Consider the following 16,578-nt stretch of genomic DNA (forward strand, 5'->3'; position numbering starts at 1 on the left):
TCTGTGCAGGAACTTTGTTTCAGTCACGGCTAAACTCCTACCACCTAGCACAGTACCTGGAACTTCATAGGCCCTCACCAAATATTTGTTGATAAATGGTAGACATACATCATCAAAAGGTATATTCCAAGTTGGGTGCAGTGGTACATCGCTGTAGGCCCAGCTCCTTAGGAGGCAGAGGCTGGAGGATAACTTGAGCTCAGGAGTTTAAGACCAGCCTGGGCAGTATGTAAGATTCCTATATTTAATAATAATAATAATAATAATAATAATAATAATAATAATAATAATAATATATAGGTATATTCTATTCTTTAACATTTAAACAAAAAGAAAAAATCTAATAGGAAAATACTAAGCTATACTATCGTTGTTTCAAAATCCTGATACTGATCATAATGAACATGAAGACATTTTGGAAATGGGGGAAATTATTTTAAAAAGTAAATTTTAAAAATTTGTTCTAATTAGTTATACATGACCTGAGAATGCATTTTGACACATTGTACATAAATGGAGCATAACTTCTCATTGCTCTGAAGAAGTAAATATTTTACTTTTAATTAGGATGATAGAGATCATGGTTTTCTGTTCCTCCCTGCCACTAAAATCTTCCAAAAAATTTGTTATTATTATTTAATAAAATAATTCATAGAAAGAAAGAAAAAAGACAGAAGCATGGTTGATAAAAGATGGACAGAAATGTGAATGGTGAGCAGGGCTAAAGCCATGGCTGTTGGTTCTGGCTCCAAAGATGGTGGGGCAGTGGGAGCTCAGCTCCCGCAAAGTAGGACCAAATGGGACCATGAGTGCTCTGGAAAAGAAGTCACCTCAGTGACTGATGTCAACTGGTACGAAGGTCTCAGCCCCGAAAGAAGGCCCTGCCTAGTGAAAGGACACTCCTGTGGCTTTACAACCAGGCACTAAACCAGACCACTTTTTGTCTCTGTGATAGCCACAATATCACCACGGAACCAACGCCCTAAATATCCATGTGTTGTTCCGGGTGTTGAGGGCCAAGAGGGTGGATTTAGGCAACTTCAAAACAGAAGAGCAAAGAAAAAGAACACAAATGCCAAAAATATTAGTTGAGGAAATTAACAATCAAAATGTCAATGCACTTAAATTAATTTTATGAGCCATCTCTAAACATGACTTTAAATTATTATTAAAATGACTTACAACTAAGCTGTTCAAAGACAAAAAAGATAAAACTACAAAACTTTACTCAAGTGCCACAAGAAGCAATGGATGTCAAAGAAAAATTAAGAAGTATGATTGCCAACTCTATTCCAATAATTTAGATGAAAAATAACAACTATATTTTTAAAAAACTACAAAAAAAGTTTTAAAACCTAAGACAATGGAACTGAAACAAAGATGCATCTTAACAGAATAAAATTCTAGAGCAGACAAAATAGTCTTTAAGAAAAGAATGGGTGAATGATAATACTGGATGCCTTTCCCCAGAATATAGCACAGAAAGGCCAAAAGCCAAAAATTATAGATAAATAGATGATAGGTAGGTATATGTATAAAGAGACTGAGAATCTTTTATATTAATAGAAATTTCAAAAGAACAGATTATCAGAGAGGCAACATTGGGGAAATGTCCTCCAAGATTTTACAAAATGGCAGCTGAATTTCTAGCTTTACCCTTCTGAGGACTGGAGATTGCATTACCTGCTAGGACTATGATTAGTCAAGCTGTTTGTGAGAAAGGAATTGGGTGTGGTCTCAGTCCCTGTGTCATTTGGGGGAGGAGGTCCATTATGCAGAAGGTCAGGGTCAACAGTGTTTTAAGGGTCAGCTTGCTTGGAGTGGGGGGGGGGGGGCGGTCTGCAGCAGGGTTCAGAGCTTCAGCTGCTGGCCCGTCAGGGGTCTGATGAACAGTGGCCGTCTGACTGTTTTCCGTGTCACGAGCAAATGCGACTCCATTTTGTTTTTATTCCTTGACAATATGAGTTTTAAACCTGGAGAGCAATGCTTTAGTGCTCTTTGTACTAAAAGTTTTAAAACATACATGGAAATATAGGCTGCTGTTTTCCTCTGGGGGGAGAATGGGATCAAAAAAGGTGATACAGGGTCCTCAACTTTATCTGTGATGCTTTATTTATTTTAAAGCATATCTAACACAGGAATAAGATGAGGTTTACAATGACCAACAGCGGTTACTTCTCAAAATCTGGGATTCAGGGCAAGTGAAGAGAGGCGGGTAGGACTTTCTCTCTTAACTATTTAGTTCTTTTTTTTTCAAATACATAAATTAATTATTAGTTTTTTTTCAAATACATAAATTAATTTTATAATTAAACCATCAAGACTCAAACAAACCCACCAACTGGCAAAGATTTAGAAAACCAAAGAGAAAGAAATGAAGTTACAGGTCACATGGTCCAACCCCGCTACTTAAAAACCAGCCAGTGGCTTCTGAACAATCTGGTCAAAAGGAAGGGACCAGAACACTGGGTTAAAGGTGGCACCACTAGGCTTTGAGACCGAAGCTTGTGTACGTGGGGAACAAACATCTCTCAAAATAGAGCTACGGGTCATATACACTTTCAAAGGGAAAAAAAAAAAGTCATCTCTGCAGAATGAAAGACACATTTTTATCTCCCTTGGGAGGGGGGAAAAATCCCCAAACTTTAGAAGTCTATAAATAGCTCTCCTAGTTTGTCAACTAATGCCTCAGCTGTAAATCCATACCCCTGAATACTTAGAAATACTATAACATTTCACCACGATCATCTTGACTCTTGGACTTAAGAAACCCCATTCATGGGCTACTTCCCTCTTTTGTGGACTTCGATCTGATGCCTTCCATGGTCATGGCCAACTTCAGTGTGGTCATTCAAATTGGCTTGTATGCACCCACTCCTCCCCCCTTTCTGCATGCAGATTTGGGGAAAGACAAAGGCATAACCCCACACCTGCTGTCTGTGGTCTTAGTTTTTACAGCATGGTGCTGGCCCAGCAGGTCAGATGCGACACCCTCTTTATGATGTCGAACTTAATGTGGCTCTGAGGTCATAAGGGGCGTTCTCGGGGCTGGGGGGACCAGAAGCAAGCCAGTGGGGAGGGAAGTGGGGCTCACGAGGAAGCTGAGGATAATAAAAGCCCCCGATCATGCCACTTTTGAATGTGGCTGGCTTATTAATACAGTGAGGGACCCTGTGGACCGTAGTTGATAGCAAAAGGAAGCCTCGAGGTACTGCTGCTTCCGTTTTCTTGAGGCTGACCCAGAGGCCTTACCAAATCCGTACTGACGATCACACCCTTTGGGACAACAGTTTGTGAGGGTTGTGTGAGTGCAGAGACAGACAGACAGGGACAGAATGAAGGGGGGAGAGAGAGGGAGGATAGGTCCTGACCACAAACACAGAGGAAATTGCTAGAATTCATGGTCAGGCCAATTTGGGCTGATTATGTTAGAAATCTTCTGTTAGATCAAATACCCAAAGGCAACCACTGAACTCAAGAGCAATTTTATTTTTTATTATTTTTTAACATTCTCATGAGGTCTTCTTTTTTAAAAAATTGGTTCTAACTAATTATACATGATAGGAGAATGTATTTGACATATTTTACATACATGAATAACTTCTCATTCTTCTGGTTGTACAGGATATAGAATTACGTTGGTCGTGTAATCATACACGCACATAGGAAGATAATGTCCCATTCATTCTACTATCTTTCATATTCCCATTTGCCCTCCCTTCCTTTCGTTCCCCTTTGTCTAATCTAAAGTACTTCTATTCTTCCCTAACCCCCACCCCACCCCTATTGTGAATTAGCATCTGCATATAAGACAAAACATTCAGCCTTTGGTTTTTAGGGATTGACTTATTTCACTTAGCATGATAGTCTAGAATTCCCTTATTTACTGACAAATGCCATAATTTCCTTCTTCTTTATGGCTAACTAATATTCCAGTGTGTGTGTGTGTGTATATCTCACATTTTTTTTCCATTCATCTGTTGAAGAGTACCTACGTTGGCTCCATAGTCTAGCTGTTGTGAATTGAACTGCTATAAACATTGATGTGGCTGTATCACTGTAATATGCTGATTTTAAGTTCTTTGAGTATGAATTTAGGAGTGGGATAATTGGGTCAAATGATGGTTCCATTCCAAGATTTCTGAGGAATCTCCATATTGTTTTCCAGAGTGGTTGCACCAATTTACAGTCCCACCAGCAATGTCTGAGTGTACCTTTTCCCCCACATCTGTGCTAACGTTTGTGGTTGCTTATATTTCAAGAACAACTTTATTAATAATGATAATGGTACTTATCCTCACTCTCTGCAGATATTAGGCAGTCTCTGCATACTTTTTCATTCAGTTCCTTTATAGTCAAATGCATTTAATTGCTATTTTTGTTATATGGCTTCTCTTTCCATACCAAACTCCAGAGTTCTTTAGGCTCTTTTAAAAAATAGTAGTTACTGGCACAATACATGTACAAAGTCATCATTTATTGAATACACAAGAGAGTAAAACTATATACAAATTAGAATAATGACTAAGGCCCCAAGACTTTTTCTTTTAAATTTATCTTTTTATAAAGCATAAATAAGTTTGAATTCTACCAAATTTAAATTCTTGGTCATTGAAGCACGGGATGAAGCATAACTCTGTTGTTTTTGAAGAATATCTTAAGACTATTTTAAAAGAATATTTTAAGAATATGCCAAGTATATGAATAATATAAAAAATATTTAAGATCTGTATTTATATAAGAAAACTGTTTGCAAATGATAAAATAATTGAATATTAAAATGAAATATGGTACCATTTTTACGTAACAACTGAAAAATTTGGGGTTTTGTTTTGTTTTACTATTCTGCTTTAGTGATAGCAAAAAGACATAGGAAAATGGACATTCATTAAACTCCAAATAAGCTACCTAATAACAGGAAGAACAATTAGGTAAATTGTAGTAGTTCATATTATTGAATAGTAGAGCAATCATTAAAATTCATCCAAAAATGGTCATTATGAGGAAAAACATTCAGAACATAGGATAAATGAAGAAAATAGAATACAAAACTATAGGTGGGTGCCCTGGCACAAGTCTGTAATCCCAGAAGTTCAGGATGCTAAGGCAGGAGAATCATGAGTTCAAAGCCAGCCTCAGCAACTTAGCGAGGTGCTAAGCAACTCAGTGAGACCCTGTCTCTTAGTAAAATATTAAAAAGGGCTGGGGATGTGGCTCAGTGGTTAAGTGCCCCTGGGCTCAACCCCTGGTACAAAAAAAAAAAAAAAAAAAACCCACACACAATACCAAACTACAGACACAGCTATTACCTGCTAAACTAGAACCATCCCAAACATTTTGAAATTGAGAAAATAGTATGAAAATAGAGATTATTATATATTTATTATTCAATCCTGTCTGAATTCACCAATGTCACTATTTTTCAACTAAATCAGTGTTTCCATTAAACATCCAGAATTTACTACCAAATCGGCCAAGGAGAGGTTCTGATTGGATGTGTGTAATGAACATGCAAATAGTGCAAATCCCACATGAATAAATACCATGGATGCAATAGCTATTGCAATGGTGCACACCGCTGAGTGCTAACGTGACACGTCCTCAGCTTTCAGCTCCACAGAACAGACAGAAGGCAGGCCACCAAATTAACTGGCACATCGGCGTGTGAAGAAGGTCACTTGTAAGCCCATGAAAACCTGTTACCGCAGCGATGATGGTATCTCAGCATTTTTAATTCAGACCTGTAAAGAGCTGAGGAGCTTCATGCTGACAGTGAATAATGTTCATGAGAGATGCTGAGCAAAAGGCAGGTACCAATAGCATGTTCAGTTTGACTTCACTGGGGAAAAACAAAACCAAAAAGCAAAAAATATGTGCCGTGGAAAAGGTCTAACCAGAGAAAGCGCCAGGTGAGTCACCCCTGGGGGATTCTAACTCTATTGTTCCTTTCTTTTCCACTTACCTGTAGTTTCTGATCTTTCTGTATAATGAAAAGAATTATAAACACACACACACACACACACACACACACACTCGCACGCACACACATACACACATATCTTCTGCAATAACCATCATTTTAAAATTTTACTTTAAAAAGCTTTTCGATCAATATATAGCTTTATGTTCAAGGCCACTGGAGTGGAAAGCAACAAGATGTCACGACTTTGGCAGCATTCCAGATCTCTTGCACCTGACATTCCTTGTCAGCTAGGTAAGGGTGACCAGCCACAGCTCAGGCTGCTCTGAGTTTCAGATGAGACACTTGAGTGGTATTAAGTGCTTCTCTCAGAGCCCAATGTGTGATGAGGGTCCGTCTCATAATAGATTAGGGACCTTGTCACAGTCCTTCAGGAGTAAATGATAGAGCTATGGCATAAATGCACACATCTATGTACACAATGCAGCTTCAATCAAAGCAGAAAGCCTTGATGGGACCCTGAGAAAGCTATGATGGTGACATTGATGATGGATGGTAATGCAGATTCTCCAGAATGCAGACAGATGTTTCCAGATGATTCCAATCTTTTTTTTTTTTCAAAGCAATTAGCAATGAAGAGCTTTGAATTCTAGGTTCCTCAGATGGCTGAGGCAGTTTTGTCCCGTATACGACGTGGTGATGGACCAATCTTTTTTGCAAGAGGGGAGATAAAATGATCTGGCTCACTTTGCATCTTGTAATGAAGCATTGCCAGGGCAACCTCTCTACTCAAGACTTCATTTCCAAGGTGACAGATTTGATGCTGGTCCAGGAAACTAAAAACTGAGACTGCATTGTGTTCCAGAAGAAGAGAGGGCCCATACATAAGTCATGAATGAAACAAACAGAGGGGACAAAACCAAACGCTGTTTCACAGCTCAGCCCAGGCAGACGTGGCCACTCACAGGAGAGGGCAAGTCAGTCAAAGTTCTCAGTGAAGCCAACGGAGGTGCAACCATGGTGCCCTCCAGCTCCGGTCTACTTGATCATAAAATGTTTGGTCCAAATCTCAAAGAGCTATATATATATAAAATGAAGTGGGGGATATTTTAGATATTATCGCTATTTTTTTCTATTTATAGCTGAGGGTTTCTTCTAGTCAGAGAAAATATTAGGGAATAAAAGATAAAAATGCAAGACATTTGAAATTTACTTAGTTATTTTGGAATAGAACACATTGTTTTCCACTCTAGTTACCCTACTCTGCAGTAGATCTCAAAACCTATTCCTCCTGCCTATGTGAAACTGTACCCTTTACCAACACTCCCATCCGGACCCCCTCCACTCCAGCTGACCATCACTCTACTTTCTATTTCTATGAGTTCAACTTTTTTTTTTTTAGGTTCTATATATAAATAAAGTCAAGCAATCTCATATTAAAAAAAAAAAAACTAACAGACAAATGAAAATTAAAACTATACTGAGATTCCATCTCATTCCAGTCAGAATGGCAATTATAAAGAATACAAGTGACAATAAATGTTGGTAAGGATATGGGGGAAAAGGTTCACTCATACATTGCTGGTGGGACTGCAAATTGGTGCAACCACTCTGGAAAGCATAATGGAGATTCCTCAGAACACTTGGAATGGAGCTACTATTTGACGCAGTTATACACCCAAAGAACTTAAAATCAACATACTACAGTGACACAGCCACATCAATGTTTGTAGCAGCTTAATTCACAATAGTTAAACCACAGAACCAATCTATGTGCTCTTCAACAGATGAATTGATTAATAAAATGTGGTATAATCTATACAATGGAATATTACACAGTTAATAATGAAATCATGGCAGTTGCCAGTAAATAGATGGATCTGGAGAATATCATGCTAAGTGAAACAAGCCAACCCCCACAAACCAAAGGCTGAATGTTCTCTCTGACATGCGGATACTAACCCACAATAAGGTGTGGGGGGGGATAAAAGTTCAGTGGATTAGACAACAGGGAATGAAGGGAAGGGAGGGAAGATGGGAATAGGAAAGAGAGTAGAATGAATCGGATATCACTTTCCTATGTTCATACATGACTATACGACCAGTGAAATTCCTCATCAGGTACAACCACAAGAATGGGAAGTTGTACTACATATGTGTATGATATGTCAGAATACACTCTACTGTTAGTACATCTAAAAGGAACAAATAAAAAAAAAAAGAATAGGCAAGTTCTGGCACAGCGGTGCACGGCCAGCAATCAAGGAGGCCGGAGGATTGAAAGTTTGAGGTCAGCCTGGGCAACTTAATGAGACCCTTTCTCAAAATAAAAAATGAAAAAGGAACGGGGATGCAGCTCAGCAGGATAGTACCCCTGGGGTCAATCCCCAGTAGACGAAAAGAGAGAGAGAGAGAAGCAAAAATAAAAGAAAGAAAAGCAATGGGGGTGATATATATGTTAATGAGCTTAATTTAATCATGAATAATGCCACATTGTACATATATCAAAACATCAAATTGTACCCCATCAATGTATACAATTATGATTTGTCAATCAAAAATAAATAATTTTTGCAGGGGTGTGATAGCCTATTCAAGGCCTGCCTGGGCAATTGAGCAAGACCCCATCTCAAAAAAAAAAAAAAAAAAAAAGTTGGCGTTGTAGCTCAGAAGCAGAACTCTCCTGGGTTCAATCCCCAGTACCAATAAAATGAAATAAACTTGAAAATATTTTAAGTACAGCGTGTGCTTTGATGATAAAATTGAGATTTATTGCAGTATATGTCTTGCACCACCAAGAGTTGTGCTCTTCCTACCAATAAGAGGGGATGGGTTTGCTGGCAGCTGGCCCCTGTCCCTTGAAAATGTCCACCCCCTTTGGCTTTGCTTTCTAGGGGCAGAAGACTGGAATGTTCTAAAGCCAGGACTCTCACTACTTCCCCTCCCGGCCTCTTCCTTCTAGATCATCCAGGCTGCAATCTTGATAGCAGTCTTGACATTTTTCTTTGCCAGCCACACACTGCTCGGCCCTGTCCACTTGACTCGATAATGGCCTTGGATGCACTCGGGCGCCACTAGGTCTGGGCTGCCCACAGCGTGCCTCCCCGCCCATCTTCCCAACCTCGCTCCTCTCCCCTCAGCCTGCTCATGGCAGCCAGGACCTCAGATTAATTTTCTATTGTCTGCTGAGAGCCCTTCATTCCCCTCAGGATGAAGTTCAAACTCCTCAATTCAGCCATGGTGCACCCTTCATCAACCTGGAAGATTCCCAGAACAAAAGCTGGCCCACAGGCTGGCTCACAGCAGCCCCTGCTAGGGACCCTCCGCCTCCTCCACTTCATGACGCTTACACCTGCTAAGACAAACCTTCCCTACAAGGAAACGAGTTGGGGCCTCTCCTGCATGTCAGATGTCCTCTTTGGCATGTACTCCAGAGCCCAGCACCGGCATGCAGAAGGCATGTAATTAAACGCCGCTAAGTACTACCCACTATATGCATTACTTCTTCTAACACTATAGCAATCTCAGAGTAAGTAATAACGCTCTTCCCAGAGCACACATGTATAGGATACATCCCAAAGAAACGATTTCTGACTGTGGGACTAAGTTACTATGTTTGCTTCTACAGCATATGAGCCAGCGAGGGGAGGGCAGGTTGAAGAAGAGTTCATACCCGCACACCACCTTCAGCACCACCAGCGCATCTCCACACCCAGAAAGCATATCACCAACAGCATCATAGGGTTCCTCTTCAGGAAAGGGCCCTATCATACACCGCCTGTGGGGTACAGACTGGTGGAAGTATAAAATGTATTTAGAAAATGATTTGGACTTCCACGTCAAAATGGAAAATGCATAGGTCCTTTGGGTCCAGCAATCCCACTGGAGAGAATCTGTCCCAAAGGTTGTCTTGTCCATGTGCCAACAATGTGCAGTGAAATCTATAGGGAAGGAAGGACATGATGTAGGTGTCCCTTAATAATACGGAAGAACATTGCAACTGAAGAGAGTAAGACTGACCCAGATCTATGGTGTGGAAAGGTCTCTAAGACACATTTTTCTTTTCTTTTTTTTTAAGATATTTTTTAGTTGTCAATGGATCTTTTAATTAATTAATTTATTTATATGCAATACTGAGGATCAAACCCAGGGCCTCATGCATGCCAGGCAAGCGCTCTACCACTGAGCCACAATTCCAGCCCTCTAAGACACATTTTTCAAAAGATCAAACAGTAAATTCATATGGTATTGCCTTATTTATATTGATTAAAATTATTATGTATAAATAGCATGTTATATATACACACACATTGATCCGTGTGTGTATAGGAAAAGAATTAGAAGGAAATTCACCAAACTATTCAGTGTTCCCTTCATGTCAGAGAAGCATCCAGAGATTCTTCTGAAGACTTTTATATGGGTTAAATTATTCATGCTGAAAATCTATTCATACATCACTCATCAGATAAAAAAAACTAATTAACTAACAATCGAGTTCTTTTTGTATTTTCACCATCTTCTCTTTTGCTGTTAATTCTGCTTTTCTTAACTTTTCCTCAGTATGTAATTCATGTAGGTTCAGAGTTAATCTACAATAAAAACATACAAGCATATAAATAAAAAACAAACATTAGGGGCTGGGGTTGTGGCTCAGTGGTAGTGTACTCATCTGGCTTGTGTGAGGCACTGGGTTTGATCCTCAGCACCACATAAAAATAAATAAATAAAATAAAGGTATTGGGTCAGTCTATAATTAAAAAAAAATTACCAACAATCACACCCCCAGCCAAACTATTAACATTTGATAAAAGAAAGAAGGGAATGAGGAGATACTCTGTCCACCTGTGCCGAGCACACCTATAACCCAGCGGTCAACACACGACACGTGCAGTTTTGTGCCCTGATCTTTCCATTCAGTATGATATTGAGGATTTTCCCCAGGTCATTAATTATCCTTCAGAAATGTGTTTAATGAGTATACAATATGTGATTATAGGAATGTACTTAGTAGGTATTTAGATTGACTTCAAGTTTCTCATTTTTAGATATAAGCCATCAATAATTATTCTTTGCATGTATTTGTCAATATCTCTAATTAAGTATTTACTTAAATAGATTCCTAGTGATATATGGATTTACAAGGGTAAATGTTTTAAGCCCTTAAGGATCTGAAGATATTGTACACAAGCTTACACTAATTAAAACCCCTACTAGCAGGATGTAAAGTTTCTCATTTCATTCTAGCTTTGCTGTTAGTATCTATCAATATTTTTTGACCTTATCACTTTGATGGGGGAGGGTGTCTAACTGATCTCCAATTTACATTTTTTTCTAAGTCATACTATTTGGTAACCAGGGAAGGTAAGTAATTTTGTATGTAGTTTTGATTTTTTCCCCTAGATTTTCCACTAAGGTGTATATCATTTTCGTATTCCTGCGTGGTATGGGTATGTGTGCATGTGTGTATCTTTGCTGAACACTGATTTATACAGATACACACATACACATATAAAATACTCTCATGACCCTTTGTGTGTTGCATATGTTACAGATATTTTTCTGAATTCTGTCTTCATTTTATTTATGTTTCTATGCAAAAAAAAAAACCCCTTCTACATATTCAGTCTATAAATCTTTCCTTTATGACTTCTTTCTTTGATTTTCTGCTTACACTTCCTGATTTTTGAGAATTTACTTTTCACTGTGTCTCAAGTTCTTGGGAGGCTTAGAAAGAGGCATAAACCTAGGAAAAGTCTATTTCCAGGAAGACTTCACTAAATATATCTTGTTCTAAATAAAAACTCAAGGATACTAACGTAAGAAATATACAGAATATGAAGAAAAGGTAACCAAATTTCCTGGATGAATTGAATCAATGTTCACCTTTCTGTTGCTTCTGGAAACTTGAGACAAAGTAGGCAGGAACCAGATGAAACGAAGCCACACTCAACCGCCTGAGTAGGAACAGTGATGTTGGCAAGATGCCTGTTGACTTCCAGGGGAGATACAATTTTTTTTTCTTCTTTATTTGGGGGGGGGGGTACTGGGGATTGAACCCAGAGGCACTTAAAAACTGAGCCAAATTTCCAGCCCTTTTTATTTTTTTTTTATTTTGAGACAGGATCTGGCTAAGTTGCTTAGGGCTTCTCTAAGTTGTCGAATCTGGCCTTAAACTTTCCTATTTAAAAATGTTTTTTTGCTTTTGATTTTTATCACTTTTTTCTTATGGAAAATCTCAAATATACAAAAAGCAGAAGGAATAGTACATTCAGCCTCCCCCTCGGCAATTATCAACTATAAACAATGTGTTTCACCCACTCCTACCCTCCCCCACTACTCCCACCATCCAGCTTATGTTGAAGCAAGTTCCAAACATTTTATCATTTCCTCTGTAAATATTTCAGTATGAGAAAGGTCTTTTAAGGACATTGTTTCCATTTAGCTACTATAACGCATGACGGGCTGCTATTTCAAGCAGTAGTTGCTACCTTTGCCAGGAATCAGTGGAGCCCAGTCTCCACATTGATATTCTTTTGTGTTCTATGTCCCACTGGAGTCTCCATGCTCCCTGAAATTGTTCTTTTGTTTTTATTTTATTTTTTTTTTTTTGGTAGCAGGGACTGAACCTAGGGGCGCTTAACCAGAGCCACGTCCCCAGCCCTTTTTATTTTTTAATGTTGAGACAGGGCCTCGCTAAGTTGCTTAAGGCCTTGCTAAATTGCTGAGGCTGGCTTTGAACCTGGAATTGTTCTTGCTAAGGACAAGGACTTCCTAGTTGCCAAATTTGATGGTAACTTTTCAGTACAATCATCCGTCAGTACCTGGGGGGATCCCTCAGCATCCAGGAACCCCTTTTCCCACCAGCAAGTATCAAATCTGCAGATGCTCAAATGCCTTATATCAAATGGCATGGTCTTTGCATACAATTTATGCACATTCTCCCGTACACTTTAGATCATCTGTAGATGATTTATAGTACTTCTTACAATGTAAACAATGTAAATGTTATGCAGTACTGAGGTCTTTTTTCTTCTTCTTCTTCTTTTTTTTTTTTTTTTTTGTGTGTGTGTGTTCTGGGGATGGAATCCAGGGACATTTAACCACTTAACACATACTTTTATTTAGAGTCAGGATCTCACTGAGTTGCTTAGGGCCTCACTAAGTTGCTGAGGCTGGCTTTGAACTCTTGATCCTCCTGCCTCAGCCTTCCAAGCTGCTGGGGTTACAGGTGTGTGCCACTGGACCTGCTGCCACAATGAATTTTTAAAGAAAAACAACAAGGAAAAACTCCTCTGCACACGTCCAGTACAATGCCATTGTCTTCCTGGGTATTTCAACATGCGGTCAGTGGAATCTGCAGACACAGAACCTGCAGATATGGAAGCGCTGGCTGCCTGCCTGGCCCGTCAGCCCCCCCCCCCCGCCCCCCCATCCAGGCTGTTTCTCCTGGAGCACACGGCTACCCAATCACTCTCTGTGGTTTGGTCTCTCTCCCACTCTCTGACTTTTCCCGTGGAGGGCTTTAGGATGAAAAAGAAGTCACTCAATTCAGGAAGAAGGCAAGCAAGGAAGGACGGGATCGCTTCCAAGTTCTTCCAAACTCATCTGATCCTGGATGCTATGCATGCTAGGCTCAGGCCTCGAGAGCTTCCAAGCATTTCTGCAGCTCTGGACTTCCACAGGAGGGACGAGCCCTCCGCGCCTGTCTCAACTTAAACCAAGGACTCTTAAGAGCCTCTTTCTTTCCCTGTCCCTGCCTTAAGGACAATTTCTTCCAATGGCTGAAATATACTTGTTACAGCTGCACAGGAAACTGCACTGGGTTCATTTTTATTTAAACAGAAAACTAAACATATCCCAAGCAGCGACATGAAGACAATCAGGTTACCTCATCAAAGACCTTGGAGGAGACATGCTTGTCCAAGATGGGAACGTAGGTGGGGCTGTGGGGCACCATGGTCCCTGACAAGGCGTCCATGATGGTGAGTTTCCTGGCCACCAGGCCGTGGATCTGAAGCCAGCTCTCTGAGGACACCTCTGAAAAGCTAGGAACAGAGGATTGTGGGGTTTTAAAACTTCTGTCTTGATGGGTCATGAACAACAACCTAATGAAATTATCCTCCTCAAAGGAAGGCTCTCACTTGTCATCGTAGGGTTGGCTTCCTTCTCGAGTCCATCTATCTGACGATCCGTCGTCTGGATACTCATTCATCAGCAGGATGCTCATCTCTGTGGAAGAGACAATGGCAGGTATGTGACAAAGTGCACAGGATCACACTAGTTCAGGTTCACACTTGTTAGGCAAGTTCTGAAATCAGTATCTGGAGTTTTAAGAGTGTACCCTTGTAGGTACTTGGTTTTATGAATGGAAAGGGATCTCACCTCACTGAATGAGGAGCATCTGGAGGGAGGGGTTAAATGGGTTGGCTAAATCCCTAAGAAATCAAATCCTAGTCATCGTTTGATAAGCCCTTTATGGACTGTGTGTGTGTGTGTGTAGCAGAGATATGAAAGGTAAGTGACATTGAGGGAAAAAATGTCACAAAGAGCAGGCCCTGAAAACAGGGTTTGATTAGGCTCTGATGAGTGACAACAGGTGCACATCAGCCATGAGTAGGGGACCGTGTGTCTGTGTGTTTGGGATTTATTATTTAGTAACTATTTTATGTTTGGGGAAAATAATATGGGACTTCAACTGTTAAAAATTTATTATTTTAAGAATAATTTTATCAATAGGAATAAATTCCAAGTGGAAAAGTCAAGTTTTCTTTATATTTAGCCCCAAAAGGCTAACAATTTGGGTCAGAGAGGGGATCATCAGATAGCACCACCAGTGATCGATGGGAAGAAAATAAACACACTATGAAGTATAAAAGGTTCCGATTTGAAGCACAGAGTGGCCCCAAGCTGCTGGTGTGTCCTGAACCAAAGTGCAAGCAGCAAAAGTCTAGCCCAAAGGAATCCAGCACACAAAGGCTGTTGGAGCTGATTGACAGGGGAGCCCTCCAAATGGGAAGCAATCTGAGAACCTTTAAATCGTGATTCATTTTCCCCCAACATATGCCTATCCGGCTCATTCAGGAACAGGGACACGGGGCCAAAGGAGGCTGGCCAGCACATCCTGGGACGGGGACCCTCGTGTACTTGCCTCTGTCACTCAGAGAAAGGGTCCAGCTGCTGGATTTGGAGAGACAGTCCTTTCTCTCACTGCAAGGTGGGCTCTTGAGGGCGGACATCTGGCTTCTAAGCAGGCTGGTTTTGGTTGATTCTGTTGGTACCACAGGAGAGGGATTAAAAGGATTTGGGGTGGAAAGAGATACTTAATTCAATGCACCTGTTTCCCTAGATCTTTAAAAGAAGAGTGCAACCTTAGTGTCCCAATCTTCAGGGGGTGGCCCTGAGGCAAACTGAGTGCTGTGACAATGACTTGATCCCTGTATCAGAATTCAAGCTGTGCTCTTCTTGGTAAGAAACCCACTTCCACATTCATTCACGTTGTCGGCAGGTGCAGTCCTTGTGGCTGCAGGACTGAGGTTCCCGTTTCCTAAGCCAGCAGCCTGTCTCATCATAAGGCACCTACACTGCTTTCTGCCACCTTCAAGCCAACAATGATGCACTGAATTCCTATTATGGCTCAAATCTCCCTCTCTCTTTTGCCACCAGCTTTCAAGGGATTCCATGTGACCACACTGGACCCCCTGGATATCTTGGCTTTGAGTCAATGAGACATAACCACTAGAGCAATGTCTTGTCATGTTCAGAGGCTGCAGGGTTTAGGGCAGGACATCTTTGGTGAGCCCTTTTAGAAATTCTGCCCACCACAGCTGCTGTTCAGACTTCATTTACATTGTTATTAACCCTCTGTAGGTCCCTTGACTGATGCAATGGTGATATTGAATCTGTGAGCATTAAATGAGTATGTGACAAGGTATCTTGGTTCCTTTTCATCCTTGATAACACACACACTGACTGTAAATGTGTTCTGTGTTCTTCACAAGCACCAAGGCTCTCTATAAGCGTTCATGAAAGAAATGCATCCATGTTTTCAATGAAGGAGGGGGACTCACTCTCCCCTATAAGAAATTAGATAGTGGAAGTGAAGCTTAGCCAATAATCTACAAATGAACTCTCTGCTACACAGAACAGTGGCACTTAGCGGTCTCCATGCATGGAGAAGGGACTGTGCTATCTGGTGCTCGTTGTCTTTTCTTTCTAGGCAACAAGAAGGTGAGACTGGTCTTGCGGCCTCTGTAGCCAGGAGTGAAGAAAGACACATTTTCATGGGAGCTGTGTCTGTGAGCAAGAGATCAATGACCCTCACGGGAGAGCCGAGCTCCTGTTGCTGACCTCACTGGCAGGCCACCTTGTCCACAATCACAAGGCAAACCCCTCCAGATACAAGACTGTGGCAAAAAGAAAATTAAATCTAGCTCCCAAAGGCCCCATACAAAAAGATGTCCTAGTGCCACACCCCGAAGATACTGAATAAAAACAGATTCATATAGCAGTGGATTCAAGCATCTAACTCTTCCCCAGACTCTGCTTAGCAGCTCCACTTCAGAACGCTTATGCTTTGAAAGTGAAAATGAAATAAAAATCCAGTACCTGGTTGCCTGCCCAATACCAAGGATTTTTATAAGTGAAATGTTTTGAACAAG

The 16,578-nt window shown here is 40.5% G+C and overlaps 1 protein-coding gene across 5 annotated transcripts in view; it reads right to left on the bottom strand.

The window, feature by feature from the left end:
• Vwa3b (von Willebrand factor A domain containing 3B) overlaps nt 1-16,578 on the bottom strand; it is a 191,529-nt gene that overhangs the window by 54,702 nt on the left and 120,249 nt on the right. For all 5 annotated transcript variants that reach the window (XM_071601860.1, XM_071601861.1, XM_027950669.2 and 2 more), the window contains 3 exons: nt 15,069-15,188; nt 14,062-14,149; nt 13,809-13,965 (listed from right to left, as the gene is read on the bottom strand). In XM_071601860.1, the coding sequence (XP_071457961.1) occupies nt 13,809-13,965; nt 14,062-14,149; nt 15,069-15,188 (365 nt within the window). The remainder of the gene's footprint in view (nt 1-13,808; nt 13,966-14,061; nt 14,150-15,068; nt 15,189-16,578) is intronic.

This window comes from Marmota flaviventris, chromosome 14 (genome assembly GCF_047511675.1).
Source record: "Marmota flaviventris isolate mMarFla1 chromosome 14, mMarFla1.hap1, whole genome shotgun sequence".
NCBI classification, from domain to species: Eukaryota; Metazoa; Chordata; class Mammalia; order Rodentia; family Sciuridae; genus Marmota; species Marmota flaviventris.